General features: G+C 41.2%; 1 protein-coding gene across 1 annotated transcript in view; it reads right to left on the bottom strand.

Annotated features, from left to right (window-relative positions):
- The window catches only part of LOC124571522 (inter-alpha-trypsin inhibitor heavy chain H4-like), a 174595-nt gene that overhangs the window by 62187 nt on the left and 86394 nt on the right, over positions 1 to 26014 (bottom strand). The window contains exons 7-9 of the mRNA XM_047131118.1: positions 14281 to 14480; positions 7980 to 8397; positions 1793 to 2065 (exon numbers count right to left, since the gene is read on the bottom strand). Of these exons, the coding sequence (XP_046987074.1) occupies positions 1793 to 2065; positions 7980 to 8397; positions 14281 to 14480 (891 nt within the window). The remainder of the gene's footprint in view (positions 1 to 1792; positions 2066 to 7979; positions 8398 to 14280; positions 14481 to 26014) is intronic.

The raw sequence follows: 26014 nt of genomic DNA, 5'->3' as shown, positions 1-26014 counted from the left end.
ATCTCTTCAATATTCGCTGAATAAGGAGAGGAGAACAGATCAAAATCACTGTCTAGTGCTGTCAGATCTTGAAAGCGTTGATGAAACTCTACCTTAAGGGCAACTAAACTAGGTGAATAACGTTCACAGTCTTTGTGAACATCTTGCACGGATGATAATTTAGAAAAATGAGCTAGATTTCCTGTTTCCAGTTAGCTCAACCAAAGCGTCAATTTCATTTTAAAAGCTCGTGTTCGATCTATGAAATGAGTAATTAGCAGATCTTTATCTTGTAGTGAAATGTTCAAAGCATTCTGATGGCTAGTTAAATCTGCTAAGAACGCGAGATCAAATTTCCATGAAGGCTCTTTCAATTCAGGAACACACATGTTATTTATTTCCATGAACATATTTATCCCATCTAATAGGCAAAAAAATCGATTTAATAATTCGCCACGATTAAGCCAGCGGACCTCGCTGTAATAAGGCAGGCTGCCATACTGGCTTTCATGCTCAAGAAAGCTTTTAAATTGCCTGTGTTGTAGCCCATGCTTCCTTATATAATTGGTTGTACGAACAACAACACTCACACATATTTTAGAGTGATACTCTTTGGACATAAGTTCTTCCGGTGGATCACAAAGTGAACGCCCCTTATTTCATTCAGCACGGCCAGTTTTCGCATTTTCTCCTTCAACAGCGCAACGAAACCTGACTTTTTTCCTGTCATCGCTGGTGCACCGTCTGTAGACACTGAAACTAAAGAATTCCACGACAATCCTATATTTTCAACACTTTCTTCAACACCACTTAAAATATCACCTCCGGTTGTAGTGTTCTGCATGGCTACTACATCAAGGAGCTCCTCCCTCACCTGAAGCTCTCTATTAACACCTCTAATAAATATGGCAAGCTGCGCTGTTCCGGTGATATCAACACTTTCGTCCAGAGCTAGACAATACGCCATAAAATCTTTACAGATATTTGCAAGCTGGCTCTGGACGTCGTCTGCCATGTCCTATATGCGACGCATAATGGTCATGTTAGATAATGGCACAATCCGAAAATGTTCAACTTGAGATGGACTCAAATGTTCCGCTGCAACTACCAAATATACTTTTATTAAATCGCCATAGTGAAGGGGCGCAGGGATTTTGCTAAAAGCAAAGCAGTTTTGTAACTCACTCTGAGAGCTGCCTCAGTTGATTTTTCTTCGTCGTCCAGATCTTCTTCGGATAGCTTTCTTTTAAGTTTAATAACTTCCTGTGCACGATCTGGTCCATCACATTTTCCACTTCCGTAGTCTTTCGCGTGTTACGACACATATTGTCGCTGCAAATTAAATTTCCTAAAAGAATTCAGCGTTTTGTGACATACTAAACATTTTGCAACACCATCTTTTTCTGTAAACAGATACAGTTCCTCCCAATGGGGGTTGAACTGCGAAAGCATGGTTGGGGTTACACAATGGCGACTTGACATGATTCTTAACCAGCGAAGTGACTGTTAGAGCTGATAGTAGTACTTTAAACGTTACACAGTCGGCGCGAATTCAATAGGCACGCTGCGGCCCTATTCAAACGTGCGCGCGCATTTCCCCTCCCTCCCCTCCCTCCCTACTCCGAGACCTTGCACCTGCTCGCGAGCACGTGCCTGAGCAGACGCGAGTACCCGCGCTCAAAACCGGCCAGTTGTTAAGCCCTGATGTACACAGTAGGAACACAATGTGCTGCTCAAACCAACCTTTGTGTTGATTGCAGCTTTACCTTAATGGAGATGAAAGCTAAATACAGGCTCTCTGCAGCACACTCACCTTCAGAGCGACTTCCTTGGCCCTGTCCTTGAGTGTCTGGTTGGGGCTGGCGGCGTCCATGTCCAGCAGCTGCCGCACAGTGAGGAAGGCCCAGAGGCGCTCCCCAGAGGAGGCCTTCTCCAGCCTGGCAGGTGACCTGTAGCGCTGGCGGCCCTCCCCCTCCACCACGGGCTCCAGCAGTGGCGCTGCAGGCTGCAGTCTACCAGACACCACCAGCTCGCTGCCGCGGAACAGCGTCGGGAACCTTGTCCGCGTCAGGGTCTCCTCCTCCACCTGCAAAGCACACACTCTGTACCAGACAAGAATTCAAAGTGAAGTCCGATAGCTCTGTAACAGACAAATTTAGTTTTGTGTTCTAGCCTCTGTTCTTGAAGTACTGGATCCCTGTCGATGAAATGTATGTTGTAACAGGATGCTGGAAGTAAACAGAGACTTCTGAATAAAGACCTATTATGTCATGTCTAACCAGGAGACAAAGGCCACCCTCTTCGATTTTCTTCATACTTATTCTACTTCAAGGTCAGTGCTTGGGTATCTGTTTCGTAAAGAAGTATGATGAACCTCTCAAAACATTGCCTTAGTAGCCCACAGAAAGGAATTAACATAATAAAATCTGTTGCTACCAACAAAGGATACAAGTAAGATGTAACATATCATACCCTCAGTAAAAACAACTACCAAAAAATGTCAGCTCTACAAGGTGACAGATCCACATACAGTAAAGAGGACAATAATAGAGCGATTTCCATCACATTTTTAGGAAATCGGTCCCATAGGATTAAACGCCTCTTGCTGAAACAAATATAAACACAAGGTAACTTTTTCCGCTAACAACAATCTAAAGAAATATCTTGTGCATACTATCAAAAATACTAAGGACCGTTTTCAAATTCAGGAATTTACAAAATGTTCTGCACGAACTGTTCAGTCACTGCATTGAATAAACTGGTAGAACAACCAGGGTGAGATGTAATCAATACCTGTTGGGAAAGAAAGGTAATAATGAACACAGTTCCACTGTTACAAAACTGTTATTTGTTGCTCGTCACACTCTGAAAGATTTAGAGGACACCACAATCCTACACAAAGAAGTAAAAGGTCGCAGATTAGATTTATGGGAAAAACTCGAAATTTTCAAACACATACGGAGAAAAAAAAGCAACATTTTAAATGATCAGCTTCGACTTGAAGGTAAAAATTACCTGAGAGGTTGCAAGCCTTTACTTATGGCTGAGTAGCCTAGTCTACCGTTCAGTGCTGGCCTCTGCATGGTGTTTATTTTGCTCAAAATTCTATGTCCAGTAAGAATACGCATTTAATTTTGTTATTTTACAATGTACGCTTCGTGATCCACAGTAAAGTGGTTGTTAACATCTTGGTAACGAACTACCTTAGACCCATCTCCTGTTTTTCATTTTTAATGTGTTTTATTCTGCCCATAACATTGTGGTTTATGAGCATATATGCACTGTTTAGTTCGGTTTCGTTTATTCCTTACTTTACTCGGTATTTTATAACAGCCCACTGCCTTCTAGTATATTTGTTCATATAGCACGCTTTCTCAGTACGGCCCTTCAGCATGATGCTTCACATTAGATGACTACCCCCTCCCCTTTTCCGCCCTTCTCTTTCCCCAGTTTTTGTTTGTCTTTTAATATTGTTGCTCCTCCATCACAGTTTGTTTTTTCACAGTATTTCTTCATGTCAGCAGTCAACTTAAAACATTAAGCATTCGGCTTCTTATAAACTTACAATATTTTCTTGATAGGTTTTAGCTTTTATGCTCGTACTTTTTACAACTGCATATTTATGCACATGTGCTTCTTGTGTGTCTTTGTGATATTTAAAGAGTTTACTATGTGCACGTGATCCTGAGGGCTCTTTATAGGCCATATGATTATAATAGTACACTTTTTTACCCACTGCCCTCTCCTCCTTTTAACTTTATAGTTAATATGTTAATTCTAGTAATGAATATGTTCATGTGAAATAACACACACTGCTCACTGCAACTACGTCCATACAGGAGGCGCAGGAGGGCCACCTGCCAGAGGCGACCCAAGGCTACTGCATACTGATGCGAAGTTTTATATTCAAATGTCATATATATGCAAATATTTCAAGTGACATACTACACGTTGCTGGATCCATTGTCAAATGTGTGATATTTTAAAAAGTTTTACGACAAAGCTCTAGAACAGAGAGCTATTACTTTTAAATCATGTTCTTTAAACGGCGATGAAGTGGATAACGCGCAGATGTACTGGACAAAGTCAACGACGCCCACATCTGATGCAGATAATATGTGATTCTACGTGAGTATGCCTTACTAAAATTATTTGGAAAGATTTCCTGTAATTTTGTTTCTTGCAATGGTACCACACATGGTCTACACAAAACGTTGTAATACTTGTTAATAGATACAATACCTTTCGAAGAAGACAGTTTTAAAACTATCAGTACCATAGTAAATGTTTGATAAGTCTGTATTTTGCAACTGGTTAGCTATTATTTCCAATTCATTGAAGCTCATGTCTTTATTTACACATAATGTCTAGGAATAAACAAATATTTCCTATTTCTTGTCATGTTTCACAGCTTTGTACCAAATTTTAACATACTACATGCGATAACGCATTAAAATGTGATTAGTAATTGAAAATAAAAGATGTTTTTATTAGGAAATTGTAAATCAGTGTTTGTTAATTATCATTTAGAATTGTAACAACCATAGAAATACAACAAAATTAAAAAAGCTATGTGTTTAGCAGGAATTAAACCAGAAACTTTGCTATTACGGCACTGTCCTTTCCGTCCCATTAAGTATATTTATGCATTCTTGGGTTGGGTTGGGTTGTTAGGGGAAGGAGACCAGACAGCGAGGTCATCGGTCTCATCGGATTAGGAAAGGATGGGGAAGGAAGTCGGCCGTGCCCTTTCAGAGGAACCATCCCAGTATTTGCCTGGCTTGATTTAGGGAAATCACGGAAAACCTAAATCATGATAGCCGGACGCGGGATTGAACCGTCGTCCTCACGAATGCGAGTCCAGTGTGCTAACCACTGCGCCACCTCGCTCGGTTTTATTCATTCTTATCGCTAAGCTTGTCCAGCTGGTGATTTCCCCGCATTTCCCAATCCAACAAAGAGATCGCAGTTCTTCGAGTCTGAAATAACTGGAGAGCTTAAGAAAATGTAGTAGATCGATAGCGTCTGTTGTTTTGTATGTAGACCGAGGTTGGTCACAATAATACACAATCTATGAGCTGTTTAGTATTTTAACTCTTTCTTGAATGGTCTTTGCCAACGCCTCCATTGTTTCTTCAGTTATGCACAGTTTTATCGACTGCCCCTTTCCGTCTCATGTCGAAGTCCTCTTCTCCTCTGCCAGTACTTTGTACCTGCCTCACACTGTCCACGGCACCACCACCTGGTTGGCTCCCTCGGAAGCATTAATAATAATCTTCTGGTACAGGGTCCATGTTCCTCTTCTATGTAGGATTTTTCCCATACTCAATCGACACCCTGGTCATTCTCTTATTTATGTCCATCTGACCATGTCATTTACACAATAGTGGACAAACCCACATGCATAAGCATCAAGTGTGGTAAGCATATTATCCCTGCTACTTGTTATTGTTTTAGAGTTCCCTATGCTAACCTAGCTGCTACACTAATATTGCAGGGACGTGGACAAGCATTCTGTTCCAGCAGCTCTGTGAGCTCTGGTAGACACACAAACAGCAGCAGCCTCCTGCAAGAAATAAGAATGCCAGTCTTCTTACATTTCACATTGACAGTGTTTCTGAATTCGTGATAAATCAAATGTTTCATCTCCCATATACTAAAATATAGTCGAATGTTTCATCTCCCATACGTAAAACACGGGTGGACAATTGGCGGCCCATGAGCCTGATCTGGCCAGTAGCTGGTTTCAATCTTGCGCAAGAAAGAAATTCGTGGGAGAGGGAGAGAGGCACTGCAGAATTTTGCAATGGAAATTTTGAAGACGGCTATTGTAAAATGTTTTAAGTAAATAAACAATGTTCATGACACGAAAATAAAGGTAAACCTTTGAATGTGGAGCGAACATGAAATGAGTGGATTTTCAAAAACACGTATTCTGAGGCACAGTTTTTTGGCATGATGTGTCTGGAAAGGGACGTCAATCATGTTGGTGCGTTACCACATAAACATTAATGTCGCAGACGTTGTAGTTTTGACTTCATGCATTAAGAGAATTGCTGTTACATCACGTGACTAGATGGCCCAGAAGCTTATATGAATCACGTCTGAGTGTCACCAAATATTTCTCATGTCCTGAGGAAAATTTAGGTATTGCAGTGTTTCTCATATAAACATTGATTTTGTATAAAATACTCTCTGACTTCTTGCAGTGTCACTTCAGGGTAAAACGTTGCGCTTTCGACGATTTCCACCATCGTCTTCGTCAGGAGCAGCCGACTCTCAAAAATTCTGCGGTGGTGGCCTTATCAGCCCAAAGACGGCTTCGTGTTATGAGCCAGCGATGGCATTCCTTCCCTTGTGCGGCGCTACATCCAGCAAAATAGGCAGAGTCCTGGGAAGACGAGGTATCAGATCTATTTTCCGGTCTCTTAATAAGATAAAACAGATGCTACGTCCTGTTAGGGACACTCTCTCCCTCAACATTACTGGTATTTACAACATCCTATGTGAGTACGGAAGCAATTACATCAGTCAGTCCATCAGCACCTTTCCGACCGCTATCAGAACATCAACGCTATATTAAAAATCGAGAACTGTAGAAATCTGCAGTTGCTGAACACAGCCTCACAGACGAACATAAAATACTGTTCGACGAAACAAAAGTTTTGTCCCAAGCTGCCACACATTGGGACTCTATAATTAAGGAGCGTGCAGAAATAAAAACGTGTGACAAAACCTTCAACCGTGACGGCGGATATAATCTTAGCGGTGCGTGGAAGCGAACTCTAGATGCAAAGAAGAGCCAGAGATATTCGTCGCAATGTTCATGCTACGGGGCAAGAGGTGGTGCACACACCATCTGCGACAGCATTACGTAACTGATGAGTTCCAAAAGAAATCCGTTGGAATTCGATTACTCGATAAATAGTACAATTCTCAAGGCTTTCAATTCAAATAAGTACCTGGATGTAAAAATTACGAACAACTTCAGTTTGAAAGACCACATAGATAATATTGTGTGGAAGGCGAGCCAAAGGTTGCGTTTCATTGGCAGGACACTTAGAAGATGCAACAAGTCCACTAAAGAGACAGCTTACACTACACTCGTTCGTCCTCTGTTAGAATATTGCTGCGTGGTGTGGGATCCTTACCATGTGGGATTGACGCAGGACATCGAAAGGGTGCAAAAAAGGGCAGCTCGTTTTGTATTACCACGTAATAGGGGAGAATGTGTGGCAGATATGATACACGAGTTGGGATGGAAGTCATTAAAGCAAAGACGTTTTTCGTCGCGGCGATATGTATTTACGAAATTTCAATCACCAACTTTCTCTTTCGAATGCGAAAATGTTTTGTTGACCCCAACCTTCATAGGTAGGAATGATCATCAAAATAAAATAAGAGAAATCAAAGCTTGAACAGAAAGTTTTAGGTGTTCGTTTTTCCCGCGCGCTGTTCGGGAGTGGAATGGCAGGGAGATAGTATGATTGTGGTTCGATGAACCCTCTGCCAAGCACTTAAATGTGAATTGCAGAGTAATCATGTAGATGTAGATGTAGAATCAGAAGCCGTCTTTGGGCTACATAAGGCCTCCACTGCAGTAATTTTAACAGTCAGTTACTCCTGACGAAGACGATGGTGAATATCGTCGAAAGATCGAGGTTTTACTCTGAACTGAAGCAGCAGGTAGTCCGAGAATGTTTTAGAGAACAGTGCCGTCGTGAAAGACTATGTTCTCAGACATTGGTTTTGATGGTTTGGATGTGAGTGTCTGGGGTTTCCTTGTTACCGGTTGCAGCTGTTTAACAGTTTTTTAAGACATAAATTATAAATGGGATATCAAAATATATGGAAAGCTATTGGCACATAGTGAGGGCTGCAGTTTGGGACAGAAAAAAAACCAATACAGTCACTGTGTCACATTTCTAAGTAACACATGCGACTTATACAGGTTCACCTTTCCATTCCTTGAACTTGTAGTGCCAGGCACTGGAGCTCACCTGTCCATCCCCGTACGTGAAGTTGACGCTGGAGAGGAGTGGCGACGCGACCTGCCGGTAGAAGTTGCGCAGCTGCAGGTGGGCGTCCGCCGCCTCGTAGATGCGCCTGCCGAAGCCTCCGTTGCGCAACGCTAACCTCCTGAGGAACGTGAAGTCCGCATCTTCACCGAACGCCAACGTAAACAGTGCTGCTCCCCGCTCCACGTTGGCCGCGGTGTAGTCCTGCAAGATTTCTTCTGGCGCCCCATTGGGCAGTCCATCCGTCAGCAGCACCATCACAAGTGGCATGTCTTGACGCGATCTGGCCGCCTTGGATACGCGCAGTGCTATGTCCAGCGCTGCGTGCATCGCTGTTCCTGTTGGAGACAACTTCATCTTGTCATCAGTCTTTTTTTGCACTCTTTCATAAGTCTCATATCTGCATTTACATGTACCTTCAAAATTCTGATCCTGGCACACTGGTTTCTAGAGTGTTTACTTTGTGACAACCATTTTATCCAAGAGAGCTGAAACATACCAGTGAGTCCCCATAGTCAGTTTAACTAGTTACTTCAAGAAATCCTAACCTACAAAATGGTTCAAATGGCTCTGAGCACTATGGGACTTAACTTCTGAGGTCATCAGCCCCCTGAACTTAGAACTACTTAAACCTAACTAACCTAAGGACGTCACACACATCCATGCCCAAGGCAGGATTCGAACCTGCGACTGTAGCTGTCGCGCGGTTCCAGACTGTAGCGTTTAGATCCGCTCAGCCACCACGGGCGGCTCCTAACCTACAGTGTTCATGCACTTCCAATACTTGTAAACACTACCACCTCCTATATTCACAAAAGTTTAAGGTAACTTCTACCTTTCCTAAGAAAGCTAAATTGGCCTAAATTATGTAGCCCACACATATCTTCACCCCAAGCAGTCCTTACGCTCAGAACTTACTGAAGAAGAGATTATTTGTGTCAATGGTTGTGAAAACACACATGTCTTTGAACGATCCTGGAGTGACCCTCCAAAAAGTCACATTAATTGCCCATATCACAATCCAGCTAAGTAACAAATCGTCTTCCTATGCGTTCACCTAGACACCCTAGCATTTGATTGAAAGTAAGTTTTCTACAAGTCTTTGTAAGTATCATGTTGGAGAAACAATAATTTTGGTTGATGAAGTTTTGTTCAGGCAGTCAGATGATGGCAACAACTTACCACGGAATTTGGGCTGACAACCATCCGCGATCATCAGGTGAATTTACACTGGACATTAGTGGTGCTTGTAGTTAACTTTATACAGAAAAGCGCAGAAGTCTTCACTGCATGTCCATTCTCTGCCCTTTGTCCGACATTGCTCCATCTATGGCACTCAGGCATATATGGCGATATTGCATGCACCTGTATGTCAGATTGAGGGAGCGCATATTTAAAATTCATTTATCAGAATAATAAAATTATCGGTCACCAGGTGGGTCATTAGGTGTAAAATTTTGTCTTTCTGAAGATGTCAGAGAAATTAATGGATAGCTGTTAATAACATCTTCCAACGAACTTAAACAGGATTTTTTAATAACTGAACTCAGAACGATCTCGTAGTGGCCAAGATTTTCTTAACATAGATGGAGCAATATTCGAGAGAGGACTGTCATACAGTGAAAACCTACGTGCATGTGCCACCACACGAATTTTGGGTATAAAGTCAGCGACATGCAACAGTATCTCCAGTGTAAACACACATTAAGATGACTGAATGGTTTTACGCTGTCAGACATTTTAAATTTACAGGTCGATAGTCATGGCTGTATAGTCAATATCAATGGTAGCACCCACCATTTTTCAGATAGTACACTCAGTTTGTTCTTGAGCACCACACATAAGTAATAACATTTCTTTCTTTCAGGAAAAGATACCGAAATATTATATTGTATAATATCATTGAACGAAAATATCAAAAATATTTTACTGGGTAATGTTTATCACAAAGTGGACATTTATTAGTATGGAAAGGTAATTGAGTCACATATTATAAATTAAGTGTCTCAAATTACATATTCATACATATGTTTCCACAGAAAAGGAAACGTTTCAGTGCTGTATCCATTCTATTTTAGTACTACACTAGTAGTTGAGTTGTGTCATTTCAAAGCTTTAAGCATTTGGGCAAATTCAAATACCAACTTCCACATAAGCATAATTTGTGATATTTAATTTTTTGTTTCTTTGATTACTTTAACAATGATACTTGTACTGTTCACAGAAAGGATCAACTCTGCATAATGTACATCACTCGTATACAATAAGAATGGTAGACAGCCTGTGATCTGACTCTCTTTGTGAGTTCTCCCCCTGATAATGATGTGACATCTGTCTTTGGGTCACTTAAATTATTTAGTACAACTTTCTGTATCAAATTCATAAATCCTGTAAGCGCATAAAAATATGATTTCTACGACAGGATGTTTTAATGAATTTACATTATTTAAGATACTTGTCTTGTAAACAGTAAAGCTGCAAATAGCTCTATGAATAGAATGAATCTGTCGAGGTCCACGATGTGATTCTATAACTGTCCTACCGTTGCACGAAAATAACATGTCTAAGAAATATTGTATTAAAAAGAAGATGCTAAGAGAGAGTTTTGTATACATTATTGAAACTTTATTGAAGCCCGTCTTACAAAGGTGTCAACAAATGGCTTATTTGTCGAACTGCTCCACTTTTCCTTTTTTCATGCACATTGTAATACAATGACCAGACGGAACACTTAACCTGCCGCCTTTATAAAATAGCCTCCTGGAGGCAAAGCGATGTGGAGCTCTGCAGTATGGAGTGGCAAGCCAAGAGACGTGTTTCCTCATTATGACTGCACCTAACACTGGACATCTACAGTTATAGCATCACAGTCCGCCTACCAGTTTTGTTTGTTTCTTAGCCAACACGATTAAATCTCCGGTAACGACCCTGAGAGCTATATTTATTAGTAAAGGGCATACTATCACTGTATTTCAACGTACAAAAAATAACCATTAAATACAAAAGTTAAAAATACAATTTGTTTTATAACGTTTTCATTCCTTAAACGGATATGCTGTTACCTTCAGAACTTTCCTCTTTCTTTGACAATGGTTCTAACTGATTTTATCTTGGTTCAAATGGCTCTGAGCACTATGGGACTCAACTGCTGAGGTCATTAGTCCCCTAGAACTTAGAACTAGTTAAACCTAACTAACCTAAGGACATCACAAACATCCATGCCTGAGGCAGGATTCGAACCTGCGACCGTAGCGGTCTTGCGGTTCCAGACTGCAGCGCCTTTAACCGCACGACCACTTCGGCCGGCTGATTTTATCTTGTTATTTTACTGGTCAGTTTTTAATATGATGTGCACTGTGCATTTTTACCTCTTTTCCCGTATGTTGTAAAACTGCTTAAAATACAAACACATCGTTAATGATTGTTTGTCCGTTTTATAGCGTTTCCTTCTTTCTGCTGAAGAAAATTTGATGCTTGTCGTGACAGAAAAATTTAAAGTAATTTTCTGAAATTTAGGTAATAAATTAGGTTATATTTTTTATTCGGCTTACTATTTTTATTTTTTGTTTGTAAACTATATCCCTCAATATGGAGACTATGCTTCATAATTTAACCATTAATTTGTCTTATGGAACATACAGGATGGCAGTTTACAAGTTTGCTCTCGCAGTTTCGGGTATTGTCCAGAAAAATTTCTTAGCGTGTAGCTCATGAAAATAGTGCCCGAGTTGAAGATATAGTCGCACAATGAGTAGAAATTAAAGGAGCACATACAGGACGGCCAGAAACAGTATGAAAAACTTGTAAGGATGTTGCAGGGGAGGTTGTGCTGAGAAATAATCGCCAAGAAAAAAAATTCGATACATAAATGCGTGTGAAAATTCAAGGAATTGCATGCGTTAAAACGCGGTTATGCACAAACGTCTGTGAGTCCGTGAGTTGTTACTTTCTTAAACATTGACTATCAGTTAAAGGTGCTTTTTTCCGTAGTGATAAATTTAAGCTACGTGAACGAAAGCTACGTTTGTTCGATTTGCGGAATCCGAACGAAGAACACGGTTGGCGACACCATCTCTGGCAGGCTGCTTTAATTTGCACGAGCGACGATCTCATGGGCTCACTTCACTGTTACATAACTCTGAAGAAACGTAACAGATCGAATTTTTCTTCAGAATTATTTCTCAGCACACCGTCCCCTGCAAAGCTTTACGAACTTTTCAGAGTATTTCTGACAACCCAGTATGCGTTTCTTTAATTTCTACGCCTTGTGTGACTAGATCTTCGACTATTCTCATGAGCTACATACTTAGGAATATTTCTGGACAATACCTGAAATTGCTAGGGGAAACCTGCAAACTACAATACGAAATGACTTTTCATATAATAATGTTAACTGGTTTAAGCTGGACACATTAATTTAATTTTTAGGTTTCCATTTGGGCATACTACAGTGCGCAATAAAATTAAAGGATCACTTTTTTGAAATCCCGTAATTGTCCCCCACTGAAGTGAGACTCAAAGGTGCCTGCAAGCGTCGTCTGTAATGGTGCAAAAGCGTGGCGCCCTGCGACCGCACCCTCAGGCTCGTCGACGCTTCAGATAGCAAGTTGACGACGAGTCGGAAAAAAGGCGATAGCTCAGAAATTTATGCGAGTTGCGAGTCGGGTTGATATTTTACATAGTCACCAAATTTCACCACGTATTGCTAACACCACCGCGGAGAGAAGATCGTCACAGCCCCCTTACCCGCATATCACCCCTTACTGACGCCTCAGCGATGGAGATCAGAACTGCGACGGCCAGCGTTGAGAACACGCGATTTTCGTACAGGCAGCCGAGGGAAACATTTCACACACATCCTCTCAGAATCAGAGGGTGGCATTAAGAGCGTCAATGAAACCATCGCTTTGCCTGGGGCGTTGATTCGCACACATTTCGCGTTTGAAAACTACAAAAATTGGTTCAAATGGCTCTGAGCGCTGTGGGACTTAACATCTGAGGTCATCAGTCCCCTAGACGTAGAACTACTTAAACCTAACTAATCTAAGGACATCACACGCATCCATGCCCGAGGCAGGATTCGAACCAGCGACAGTTGATGTCTCGTGGTTCCAGATTGAAGCGCCTAGAACCGTTCGGCGACACCGGCTGGCTTGAAAACAATAGTTCGTAGTACGATGAGCAACAGCAGGAGGTTCTTGAAAACCTTTCACACTGCTTACAACCTCGGACGTTTCGACGCTTCTCTAAGGACATTAAGGGGCTGCAATCCTACTGACCGAGCGAGAAGGCGCAGTGGGTAGCACACTGGTCTCGCATTCGGGAGGACGACGGTTCAAACCCACGTCCCACCATCCTGATTTAGGTTTTCCGTGATTTCCCTACATCATTCCAGGTAAATGCACGGGGCACGGCCGCCTTTCTTCCCCATTCTTGGATAAATCCGAGTTTCTGCTCCGTCTCTAATGACCTCGATGTCACCGGGACGTTAAACCCAATCTTCTTTCCTTTTTCTTTTTCGCATCCCCGTTGAAAGTGCCTGCACTCCTCTGGAGTGCAGCGGAACCGAAATTTTTGCTCTCGTTTACAGGTTGGAACCACCGGGGCGCGGACGGCGGAGGGAGTGCGCCGCGGGCGGAGGGTATTTAAATCTGCCTTCGCCGCGACCGAACCCAGTTCCCCCTGAGCAGCCATAGCGTACGGATCTCCGTGCCGGCACGTTCACAGGAGCTCAGTCTGTCAGTTCACCTGATGATGGCGACATGTATGATCGCCGGAACATTGTGCCCGTTGGACACTGTAGACCGGCAGTACACCCGTGGATATTTTGATTATCAAATACGCCGGGAGAAACTCAAGAATCACAAGTTATCTTTTAATTACGTTGCGAAGTGTCTATTTGACATTTCTATGATTGGGTGACTCAGTTACTCATGCAATCTACTCGGCATTTGTAACGGACTGAGTAGCGCATATTTGTAATGCTCTCGACGTGCTCGTACACAGCAACTACCAGCTCAGAGATTGTGCCTCCGCAGCAAAGCAGACCCGATTTTGAAGCATGTTCTCCTTGAACTTTGTCTGAATTACGATGCTAACACTTTTTCTTTGAAATGAGAAATCCTTCCAACTATTTTCTGTTCTTTAGAAAACAAATGTAAATTCAGTTTAGAGCAGAATGAAATTGCGATTTGTGTAGTACATGTGGTCACTTGTATCTACTGAGCAACATGCTGGAACCAACAATGATTTAAACAAATGAGTGCGTCTCAGTCTTACCCACGAACCAGAGGAGAATACGATGAGCGTGAAGTTGTCGGTTGCACTCAGCTCATCAAGGATGGAGACCATGGCCTGCCTCAGCTGCTCTATCTTGTGACCGCTCATGGAGCCGCTCACGTCCAGCACGAACACGATGTACTTTTCCAGCGGTGGCAGGTCTGGTGGTGAGTAGAAGTGCACGAAGTATCCGTCATCAGTCACCTGTCCAGAAGAAATGTTTCATCATTGTCAGTGGTGTCGTTGTGATAACTAAGGCATAATGAGATGACACCATTACGTCAGTAAAAAGAAGTTTCAACTGAATAAGAAGGAACCGTCAGTAAAAAGAAGTTTCAACTGAATAAGAAGGAACCGTCGTTGATGCAAAAAATCACTGATGTTACTGTTTAAACCGGTAGGCGGCACGTGTTCCGACCTGTATCATAATTTCATTTTCTCCAGGCAAGTGCAGCCTGACCGAATCATTTCTTTGGGAAGGATCATGTGCCTTGCGGTTCCATAGGCTTGTAAGTGTCACCTATTGCGCTCTTTTCTTACCTTTTACATGACATTCTAGTGACGGGATTCGTCGAATGAGTGGTAAATGGGCAGCCGAGGATACAGTCATGGTCCAAGAGGAGGAATTTCCTTTTATTAACAGTATGAAATATGTTACAGAATGGTGAGATACTTGTGGGCAATGTTGTCAGCCACGACAAGGGGATTTAATACCTGGTTAATAGCAGGGTATAACTGACGATCAGTCGAGGAAGCAACTGACGTCAAAGAGAAGGATTTTCGATAGGTAACACCATGAAGGTAAAAAAAAGGAGATGGTACTACAGAATTACCATGGAAGCAAAAAAAGAAGGAATAGGACACAATAGATTTGTGCTGGGTGGGGCCTGCCGCCGTGTTAAACAGCCCAAAACATTAGTACACTATTGTTTACGATTGCTTTTTGTTCATCATTTCTGTCGTGTGCACGCAACAGTTGTCTTACGTACTAAAACTTACAGTGCCTACACTTATAACATAGTGTAAGGAAGGCAATTTTGAACGTTTTTCTGTTCTTGAATGATTATTTGTTATAGTAATACGACACATTTGACGCCGTCAATGTACCATGTTTTTGGTCATATATTTCGAATAAGCAAGACGAGAAGGATGTGATTTGAAAAGGATGCTTTCGTAATGCATTTTATTCCGCTTTTACTACATTTGTATCGATAACTAATGAAGCTGTAATTTCGAAACCAACGCTTATTTGCCAAATGTTTGTCATATTTTCAGCTCGTGTGCACAACATTTTTAAAGTTCACTTGTGTAAAAAAAAACTTGCCTACGTATTCTTTTCTTAGCCCATAAAAGTGTGCAATGAGGAAAGAAGCAAGGCGTGCTGTAGCATCTTGGATATGTCAACAAAGTGAATAATTATTGAAATGTCAAAGAAACACAAATGCATAGAGGTATACGCCTACGCAGAATAGAATTCTTGTTTTACTAGATTTTCAGTGCATTAGTCTCACTGTAGTTTGCACATTTTCTCGCTTTGAAATCTTTTTTACGATGCTCCATTCAGTGTGTGACCAATAATAGCAATTTACAGAGAAAAAATGTATATTTTTTTAAACAACTTCCAGCTAGTGGAATGTAATTGAGGGAATGGTCTCAAATGCTGAAGACCCCGTAAAATGGTTATTTTCCATTGACATGTGTGTAAGCAATTTTTTTAGTTGTGATAGCCCATCCTGTGTAAGATGTAGGTCTACCTTTGCAATAATAGCCTGTTTGTTTCTTGTCTGGGAATATTTCTCGTCAGTAATTCTATCAGTTTTTCAGCAGTAACTAAACATAGCTCAGCTGGAATTTAGGTCAACTTTGATCATGTGCTTGGTTTTACTTTTGAATTTCATTCTGAGGTTTTCAAAGTACAGAAACTTATACCACACTTTGTGATACATCATTAGTTAGCTAATTAGTTTCATGTTCCATGTCCGTCTGCACCATAAATCGTAATGATGTTGAACCAGTCATTATATACTGACATCTTTTTTTTCTAAATTTCCCTCCATGCTGATCATTTATTTAGTTTTTTCGTTTTTTTAATTAAAGACAGACATTTTAGTCAGTAATTCCTACCCATCACCATCTACACACGACAGTAATAGATATTCTTCCGGATTAAAGGAGATGTCAAAGAGAAACGTTTTCAGTTTCGTTTCAAATTTTACCTTGCTGTCTGTCAGGCATTTTATATCTATGGGTAAATGATCAGACTTTTTGTTGCAGGATTGCGAACGCCTTTTTTGCTACAGATAGCCTTAATGTCGTGTAATGAATGTTATTTTTCTTCTGGTATTGCAATTATGTAAGTCATTGTTCCTGCTGAAGTTCAAATGTTTAAATGTGTGTGAAATCTTATGGGACTTAACTGCTAAGGTCATGAGTCCCTAAGCTCACACACTACTTAACCTAAGTTATCCTAAAGGCAAACACACACACCCATGCCCGAGGGAGGACTCGAACCTCCGCCGCGATCAGCCGCTCAGTCCATGACTGCAGCGCCATAAACCGCTCTGCTAATCCCGCGCGGCCCAGCTAAAGTGCAGTGGGTTATTTACTACAGAATTCGTGGGGGAATAGCTATACTGTGTAACGGACAGATTGCTACTCACACGCCGACCAGCGGGCGCACACGACGAAAAGAGAGCTCAAGCAAGTTTTGAGCCAAAGCCTTCTTCAGACTGGAAGCAAAGCACACATACACACAAAACTCACAGGCACCTAACCACTGTCTCCGACTGTTCTAGTCAGAATCTGGTTTAAAGAGAGACGAAATGTGAACAATGAATAATTATCGGTGAGTGGAATTAAGGCATGAGATGCTGCCCCAACAATCAGAGCGGCTATGTAGCTGTGTATTGTGCTGGGATGAGACGGTTGATACAGTGTGCCTCGGATGTTGGAGTGTTTGCGATTTGCAAGGCAATGAAATAAGGGAAAGAACGGACACTAAGTAAGGTAAGGCCAATCTAAAGTTAAATGACAGAAATAAAACCACTACAATAAAAGTAAACAGTGCAATTGTAATTCGTGTATACAAAAGAAAATATTGCTTGAACAGCTTCACTTATGAACGAAATGTGATTCCATTAAACTTCAGATTGCGATCGTATGGATTAGCACAACCGAAAACAAAGCAAGCTCTCATGTTTGTACTATGTCTCTGCAAAATCAAAGTACCCAGCACGGTAGAAACTGGGCACAGACACTTCAGAGTGACGTCACGGGGAAGTGTCACCGCGGTGAACCAAGGAGGTATGGATGCGGTGAAACTAACGTTGTGGGCTATCTAAGATGGTGGAGATCGCTTAAAGTTTGTGACGGAATGACATCTCCCTTCTTTTCTTACCTCTGAGAGAATTACGCTTTACGTTGTTTTGAAGTCAGAGTGGGCTGGCCTGTCGCATCTTAAATAGCCCAAAACATTTCCAGACTAATATTTAGGATTGATCATTGTTCGTTTTTTCTGTCGTGTGCACAAAAAGGCTGTTTTAAATACTAAGAATTACAGTGCTGACACGAATAACACAGTATCAGAAAGTCAGTTTCGGATTTTTTAATGTTCTTAATGTACATGCGCTCTATTAATACGACACATTTGGCCTCGTAAATGCAACTTGTTTTTTTGTTGATATATTTAGAACAACCAAGAAGAGACAGACGCGATGTGAAAAGAACGCTTTCGTAATCCAATTAATTCCAACTGTGTTGCATTTGTATCAACAGCAATTGAAGCTGGAACTCCGAAACCAATGCTTGTTTACTTACTGATGCTGTTTGATGTTAGTTACATTTTCAGATTTCAACTCGTATGCACAACATTTTCAACGTTCAAGTTTGCAAAAAACTTACCTACGTGTTCTTTGCTAGCCCATAATGCATACAATGAAGAAACAAGGAAGGCTTTTATCCATCTTACGCACTTTAAGAAAGCGAAAGGTTATTGAAATCTCGAAGAAACAGAACTGTTTAGAGGTATACCTCCATGCAGAACAAGAGTTGTTGTTTATTACATTGTGAGCGCATTAGTCTCTCTGTGATTTAAACGTATTCCCACTCTCAAATACCGTCTGTAGCTGTGGGTGCCCACAATAAAAAATTTGCTGAGATCCTATTTGTCTTCTGGATCTGCAACTCTTGTCCTTTCTTTCCGCATTTGCAGTTAAATTATAGGTTAAGCGGAACCTGTATTCTATAACCGCTGAAGTCACTTTGAAATCTTCCCTATGATCCGTCGTTCAATGTGTGGCCGATAATAGCAATTTTCAGGGTAAAAAGATGTTCCAGCATAGTGTAATGCTGTAAATGTCATTGAGGGAATGGTCTCAACCCCTTAGACTCTGTAAAATGGATATTTCCATTTCCAACAATAGTCTGTTTGCTTCTTTTCTCGGAGTATTCGTTTTTCTCACCGGTAACTCTCTCATTTTTTCAGGAATAATCAAACGTGTCACAAAAGGAATGTGCATCTACTTCGATCATCAGTTTGAATTTTGAATTCGTTTTGAGGCTTTCAAAGTATGTAAGCCTACAGAAAGCTTTGTGTTGGACCAATAGTTAGTTAGTTTCACGATCCACGTATCATTTGCAGGATAAATCGTAACGATGTGAAACGAATAATTTTGTATTAACATCGTTTTTTGTTAACATGTTTTCATGTTGATCATCCATTAGCTTTCTTTTGTTTTTCGGTTAAAGACAGGCAGACGTTAGTAATTCCTACCCAACACCTATTACACATTACAATACTAGCTAGTCTTCTGCGGAATTGGAGGAGTTGTCTAAGAGAAACGTTTTCAATTTAGCTTCAGATTTTACTCTGCTGTCTTTCAGGTATTTTATCACTGGTATGGTTGCCATCTATCCCGATATATCGAGATCGTCACGGACTTTCTTGTCCCGAAATCCCGACAAGACCCAATTTTTCCCGGTATTGCAAAATAATGTTACGAGCTTGGCTCAAGTACTAAACTAACGGCATCTGTTTTTAATAAATATCAAGCATTTGATTGGATAACGCTATCTGAAACCTCAGACTGAGTGATGATAGAAAATAATGTTATATACCTGACTAAAAATGGTGCGAAGATTTCAGGCGATAGTTGTTTTCAGGAATACATAAATCTGAAAAGCTTTATAGGAACTAAGCGTGACTTGGAAGAACGGAAGTGGAAGAAAGGTGGATTTACTTTCCTAAGAAAACTGAAATTCCTGCACGCAAATGCCAACTGCTAAAACTATGAGAGTATTAGTTTTCTATTCCCGCAGACAACGCCACTTTGGAGAGAGTATCTTTGCTGATGTCGGCCCAGTGGACTGACGAAAGAAATCGACAGGTGCCTGGGGCTGTGGAATCAGTCTTACAGTGCCAGTTAAATAAAAGCTGACGGGAGTTTTGCAAATACCTAAAATGGGATAAAGATTTTCTGAAAAAGGTCAGTTTTTCCGAAAAATATGGTGTGCTAACTTCTTCTGCCTCAAGACCCACATAATTGTGCTCTAAATACAATTGTATGAAATAAATCTTTTACTTCATGTCTACACTCTCATTTCAGAGTGTTCTGACGAGGTCCCAGCTAGATATAGCAACCCTAATCATTGCGTAAGTGATCACAATTTTTGGGTGCAGTATTGTCTGCCCCTGTTTGTCCTACAGACAACATTAATGTGGCGTAATGCATGGCACTTTTTTCTTCTGGTATTGTAATTATGCACATCATCTTCCTGTTGAAGTGTAGAGGATTACTTAACAATAAACTTAATGAGGAAATGACTATACTGTGACAGACTGATACTCACACGACAATCAGCTGGCAGGCACGACAAAAAGAGGGTTCGCATAAGTTTTCGGCCAAATTCTTCTTCAGAAAGGAAATAACTCTCATGCACACACATACGCGCAAACACACAAACATAAACTATGTAATCAAAAGCATCCGGACACACCCAAAAGTCCGCAGCTCGTGGTCGTGCGGTAGCGTTCTCACTTCCCACGGCCGGGTTCCCGGATTCGATTCCCGGCGGGGTCAGGGATTTTCTCTGCCTCGTGATGACTGGGTGTTGTGTGATGTCCTTAGGTTAGTTAGGTTTAAATAGTTCTAACAAGGGAACCTCCCCATCGCACCCTCCTCAGATTTAGGTATAAGTTGGTACAGCGGATAGGCCTTGAAAAACTGAAAACATATCAATCGAGAAAACAGGAAGAAGTTGTGTGGAACTGTGAAAAAATAAGCAAAATATACAAACTGTGTAGTTCATGGGAAGATATGCAATGTCAAGGACACTGCGTACGCAGGAGCGCCGTGGTCTAGTGGTAATGTGAGAAGCTGCGGAACGAAAGGTCCTTGGTTCGAATCTTCCATCGAGTGAAAAGTTTAATTTTTTATTTTCAGTTTATGTGAAAAACTCTTATGTTTTCATCACTTTTTTGGGAGTGATTATCATATCCACAAGAAAACCTAAGTCGGGCAAGGTAGAAGAATCTTTTTACCCCTTCGCCAAGTGTACAAGTTAGGTGGGTCGACAACATATTCCTGTCATGTGACGCACATGCTGTCACCAGTGTCGTATAGAATATATCAGATACGTTTTCCTGTGGAGGAATCGGTTGACCTATGACCTTGCTATCAAATGTTTTCGATTCCCATTGGAGACGCACGTCCTTTCGTCTACTAATCGCACGGTTTTGCGATGCGGTCGCAAAACACAGACACTAAATTTATTACAGTGAACAAAGACGTCAATGAACGAACGGACAGATAATAACTATGCAAAGACAAAGAAAATAAAATTCTCACTCGAGGGGTGACTTGAACCAAGGACCTCTCGTTCAGCAGCTGCTCATACTACCACGGGACCACGACGCTCCTGAGTTCACTTTGACCATGATGTTGCCTATACGACCCGTGGACTACTCAGTTTGTATATTTTGCTTATTTTTTCACAGTTCCACACAACTTCTTCCTGTTTTCACAGTTGATCTGTGTTCAGTTTATCAAGGCCTATCCACTGTGCCAACTTATAACTAAAGCTGAGGGGGGTGCGATGGGGAGGTTCCCTTGTAAGTTCTAGGGGACTGATGACCATAGATGTTAAGTCCCATAGTGTTCAGAGGCATTTGAACCATTTTTTTGAACACCCCCAAAAACATAAATTCTACATATTACATGCATTGTGCTGCCACGTACTGCCAGGTACTCCATATCAGCGACCTCAGTAGTCATTAGACATCGTGAGAGAGGAGAATGGGCGCTCCTCGGAACGTCGTCAGGTGATCGGGTGTCACTTATGTCATAAGTCTGTACGCGAGATTTCCACACTCCTAAAAATCCCTACGTCCTCTGTTTCCGATGTGATAGTGAAGTGGAAACGTGAAGGAACACGTACAGCACAAAAGCGTACAGGCCGACCTCGTCTGTTGACTGACAGAGACCGCCGACACTTGAAGAGGGTCGTAATGTGTCATAGGCAGACATCTATCCAAACCATCACACAGGAATTCCAAACGCATCAGGATCAGCTGCAAGTACTATAACAGTTACACGGGAGGTGAGAAAACTTGGATTTCATGATCGAGCAGCTGCTCATAAGCCACACATCGCGTCTTGCTTGGTGTAAGGAGCGTAATGAACAGTGGAAAAACGTTGTGTGGAGTGACGAAACACAGTACACAATGTGGAGATCCGATGGCAGGGCGTGGATACGGCGAATGCCCGGTGAACGTCATCTGCCAGCGTGTGTAGTGCCAACAGTAGAATTTGGAGACGGTAGTGTTATGGTGTGGTCGTGTTTTTCATTGAGGAGGCTTGCACTCCTTGTTGTTCTGCGTGGCACTACCACAGCACAGGCCTATACTGATGTTGTAAGCATATTGTTGCTTTCCACTGTTGAAGAGCAATTCGGGGATGGCGACTGCATCTTTCAACACTATCGAGCACCTGTTTATAATGCACGGCCCGTGGCGGAGTGGTTACCTGACAATAACATCACTGTAATGGACTGGCCTGCACAGTGTCCTGACCTGTATCCTACTGAACACCTTTGGATTGTTTTGGAACGCCGACTTCTTGCCAGGCCTTACCGACCGATATCGAGACCTCTCCTCAGTACAGCACTCCGTGAAGAATGGTCTGCCATTCCCCAAGAAGCCTTGCAGCACCTAATTGAAAGTATGTCTGCGAGAGTGGAAGCTGTCATCAAGGCTAAGGGTGGGTCAACACCATATTGAATTCCATCATTACCGACGGAGGGCGCCACGAACTTGTAAGTAATTTTCAGCCGAATGTCCGGATACTTTTGATCACATAGTGTATTCATACAATCATAAACACAAAATTCACACACACATTATCGCTGTCTCCAGCTGTTCCAGCCAGAATCTTTTTTTAAAAAATGGAGGAAATGTGAACAATGAGCAATTATCAGCGAGAGGAATTTAGGCCATGAACCGACAATCGACGTGGGCACGTAGCTGTGTGTTGTGCGGAGACGAGAAAGTCCAAACAGTGTGGCTCAGATGTCGGAGCGTTTGCGGTTTGGAAGGTAATGAAATACACAGGAAAGAAGAGGAAGAACTCTAGAAAAAAAAGTAAAACATCACGGTTTGTGGGATAGACGAAAAGCCGTTAGGCAGTATGAAATAGTGGGATGTCCTGGATGGAATATTAAAAATATTCGCCGATTCTAGCTACAGCAGACTTAGACAATTCTCATGTGTGCGTGAGTTTTGTGTATGTGTTTGTACGAATGTGTGTTCGTGTTTTCCCTCTTTTCTGAGGAGCTGTTCGGCCGAAAGCTGCTGTGAAGGCTCTTTTTGTCGTGCCTCTCCGCTGCTCGATGTGTCTTCTTAGCAAACTATTCTTTTCACAATATTGTTGATACTCCAGACTGTACTTTCTATTCCACTGTTTGACATATTGCGAAGTGGTAGTAAAAATGACTAGCGCCTTATACAGATATCTACAATCGTTGGTGATCACCACATCATATTCTTACACCATGTTTTTCAGAAATGAATATCTTCTTTCTTTAAGTTACCCCAGAACATCTGAACATTACCACATATGCCAATATTGGATGGAAATATGCGATAAATAGATATTCTCAATAGTAGAAAGCGGGCACGGGCACGTGAGAGTGACTCCACGGTTAGTATCACAGCGGTAAACCGGAGGTGTAAAAGCAGTGAGCCTAACTTTTTGGGCTATGTAAGATGGCGTCTGTCGGCTTCAAGTTTGTGATACAACGGTAACTGCCTCCTTTATTTACCTGCATAGATAACACTCGTCTCACAAGACTTACTGGAAACATGACGTCATTTTGACGTCACACACAACATCGACGACCACAAGAACTGCTATAGACTTTCGTTAGCGTTTGATAAGGACCTCTAACAAAACTTCACACGCCCATATTGGAAATTTATAAAAGCACATCTTTCTTGGTACGATTTGTTGTAGTTGTTATTCTAATTGAACGCGACTTAATGATTAACTGTGCAACAACGAAAATGTAAATCGAATGATAGTAGCCAATTACTATCAGTTCTAATGTTCTGATCGCGAATATCACAAAGACTATTCAAAATTATGCCTAGTTTTCATTTTACACTGTTGTCTTACGGTGAGATAATTACATAACGATCCTTATGTTAAGTTTAAAATCAAATCTTATAATGGTCATGATAACTAGTAACAATAGATTGTATTATTGGCCCTGGTCTTACTTGTGTGCAACATTTTGGATCCAAACATTTTGATACCAATTTTAGTGATCTTTTTGTCTCCCTCCTTTTCAACTTCAGTGACTTTATTAATGCATGCAAGAAGTTTTACACATTTGTTTCCAGATTAACTACCAGTTGTTCAAGTTGACTGCTACTGAAGTGAACAAAAAAGACACGAGTTTGTGTTAACAGTGCTAACACATTTTGCTATGTGTGTGGAGAAGTGACATTTTCTTCACAAAAAACAGCAAATAACTCCATTGATTAAAAAAGCTTACATTTGTTATTTTGAGTGCAAAATAGGTGATCAGGATAAACCCTGGGCTCCACATGTGATCTGGAACACTTGTGCCAGCAACCTCAGGAACTGGATGCATGGGAAAGGACGTTCAATGCCATTTGCAGTGTCCATGATCTGGTGTTATCCAACTAACCATGTCAGTGACTGCTACTTTTGTGTGGTTCCTCCTATCAAGAAGGGAATATCTTAGAAGAAGAAGCGAACAGTGATCAAGAGTTTCTTCCAACTGTATCATCAACTGATGATCCACAAAAATTGTCTCAAAATGAGTTAAGTGATTTCATTAGAGATTTGGAGCTCTCTAAAGCTAAGGCTGTGATTTTAGCATGAAGCTTGCAGCAGCGCAATTTTCTGGAAAGCAGTGTAAATGTTTCATACTACCACAGAAGAGAGAAACAATTCACTCCTTTTTTTAACATGCAAGTTAGTCTTGTGGCATGTGTGGACATAAATGGTCTAATGAAGGCTCTCAGAATTAATTACAACCCAGATGAGTGGAGACTCTTTATTGATCCGTCAAAGTTGAGCTTAAAAGCAGTGCTTTTGCATATTGGTAATGAGCTTCATTCTATTCCAGTTGGGAATAGTGTGCATATCAAAGAGTCATACCAAACCATGAACATTTTACTACAAGCCATCAAGTATAGTGACTCTCAATGGCAGATTTGTGGTGACCTGAAAGTGGTTGCACTGCTATTAGGTATTTGGTTAGGGTATACTAAATATTGCTGCTTTCTCTGTGAATGGGATAGCCGAACTCGTGCATCTCATTACAGTAAACATGAATGTCCCACCAGGAAATCGCTTCAACCAGATACAAAGAACATTAAGAGTGAACCTCTAGTAGACCGTAAAAAGATTCAGCTCCCGCCCTTCCACATCAAGTTACGTCTCATGAAAAACATTGTTAAGGGAATGGGCAATGATGGTGACGCGTTTAAGTACTTAAGGCAAAAATTCCCTTACTTAAGTGATGCCAAAGTAAAGGAGGGCATCTTTGTAGGCCCACAGATTCGAGAGCTATTTGAAGACCATACTTTTGATGGAATCATACAAGGTGATGAGAAGCATGCATGGGAATGCTTTAAGACAGCCTGTTTACAGTTCTTACTGAACAAACGAGCAATAAATTACAAGGAAATCGTAGATAATATGTTGTTATCTTATAAAAAACTTGGTTGCAGCATGTCAATGAAAATGCATTTCTTACATGGTTGATCTTGACTTCTTCCCCAAAGATTGTGGTGCAGTAAGAGATGAACATGGGGAGCGATTTCATCAAGATATTGCCACATTTGAGAAGAGGTATGCCGGAAAGTGGAGCCCTACTATTTTAGCAGATTACTGCTGGACTGTCATAAGGGATGTTCCCGAGTATGTATATGAACGTCAAGCCAAGCGAAAACGGTCGTCTTCTGAATTTATCCCTGCACAAAATATCTAATTGTATATACTGTGCATATAGAAATTTAACATTTGTAATTCTTTATATACATTTGTCACCAGTTAATTTATATATTTTCCTTTGTACTTTGCATAGTTCTGGTACAAAGTAACTTACAAATTACTTTCATTCATGTAATATTACATTCACTTTTTCTTAATATTTTACTTCTGTACTTCCAGAATGGGACTGAAATTTATCAATGCACAACACATAACGTA

The sequence above is a fragment of the Schistocerca americana genome, chromosome 1 (genome assembly GCF_021461395.2).
Source record: "Schistocerca americana isolate TAMUIC-IGC-003095 chromosome 1, iqSchAmer2.1, whole genome shotgun sequence".
Classification (NCBI taxonomy): Eukaryota; Metazoa; Arthropoda; class Insecta; order Orthoptera; family Acrididae; genus Schistocerca; species Schistocerca americana.
This window is presented reverse-complemented; position numbering and strand designations above follow the sequence as displayed.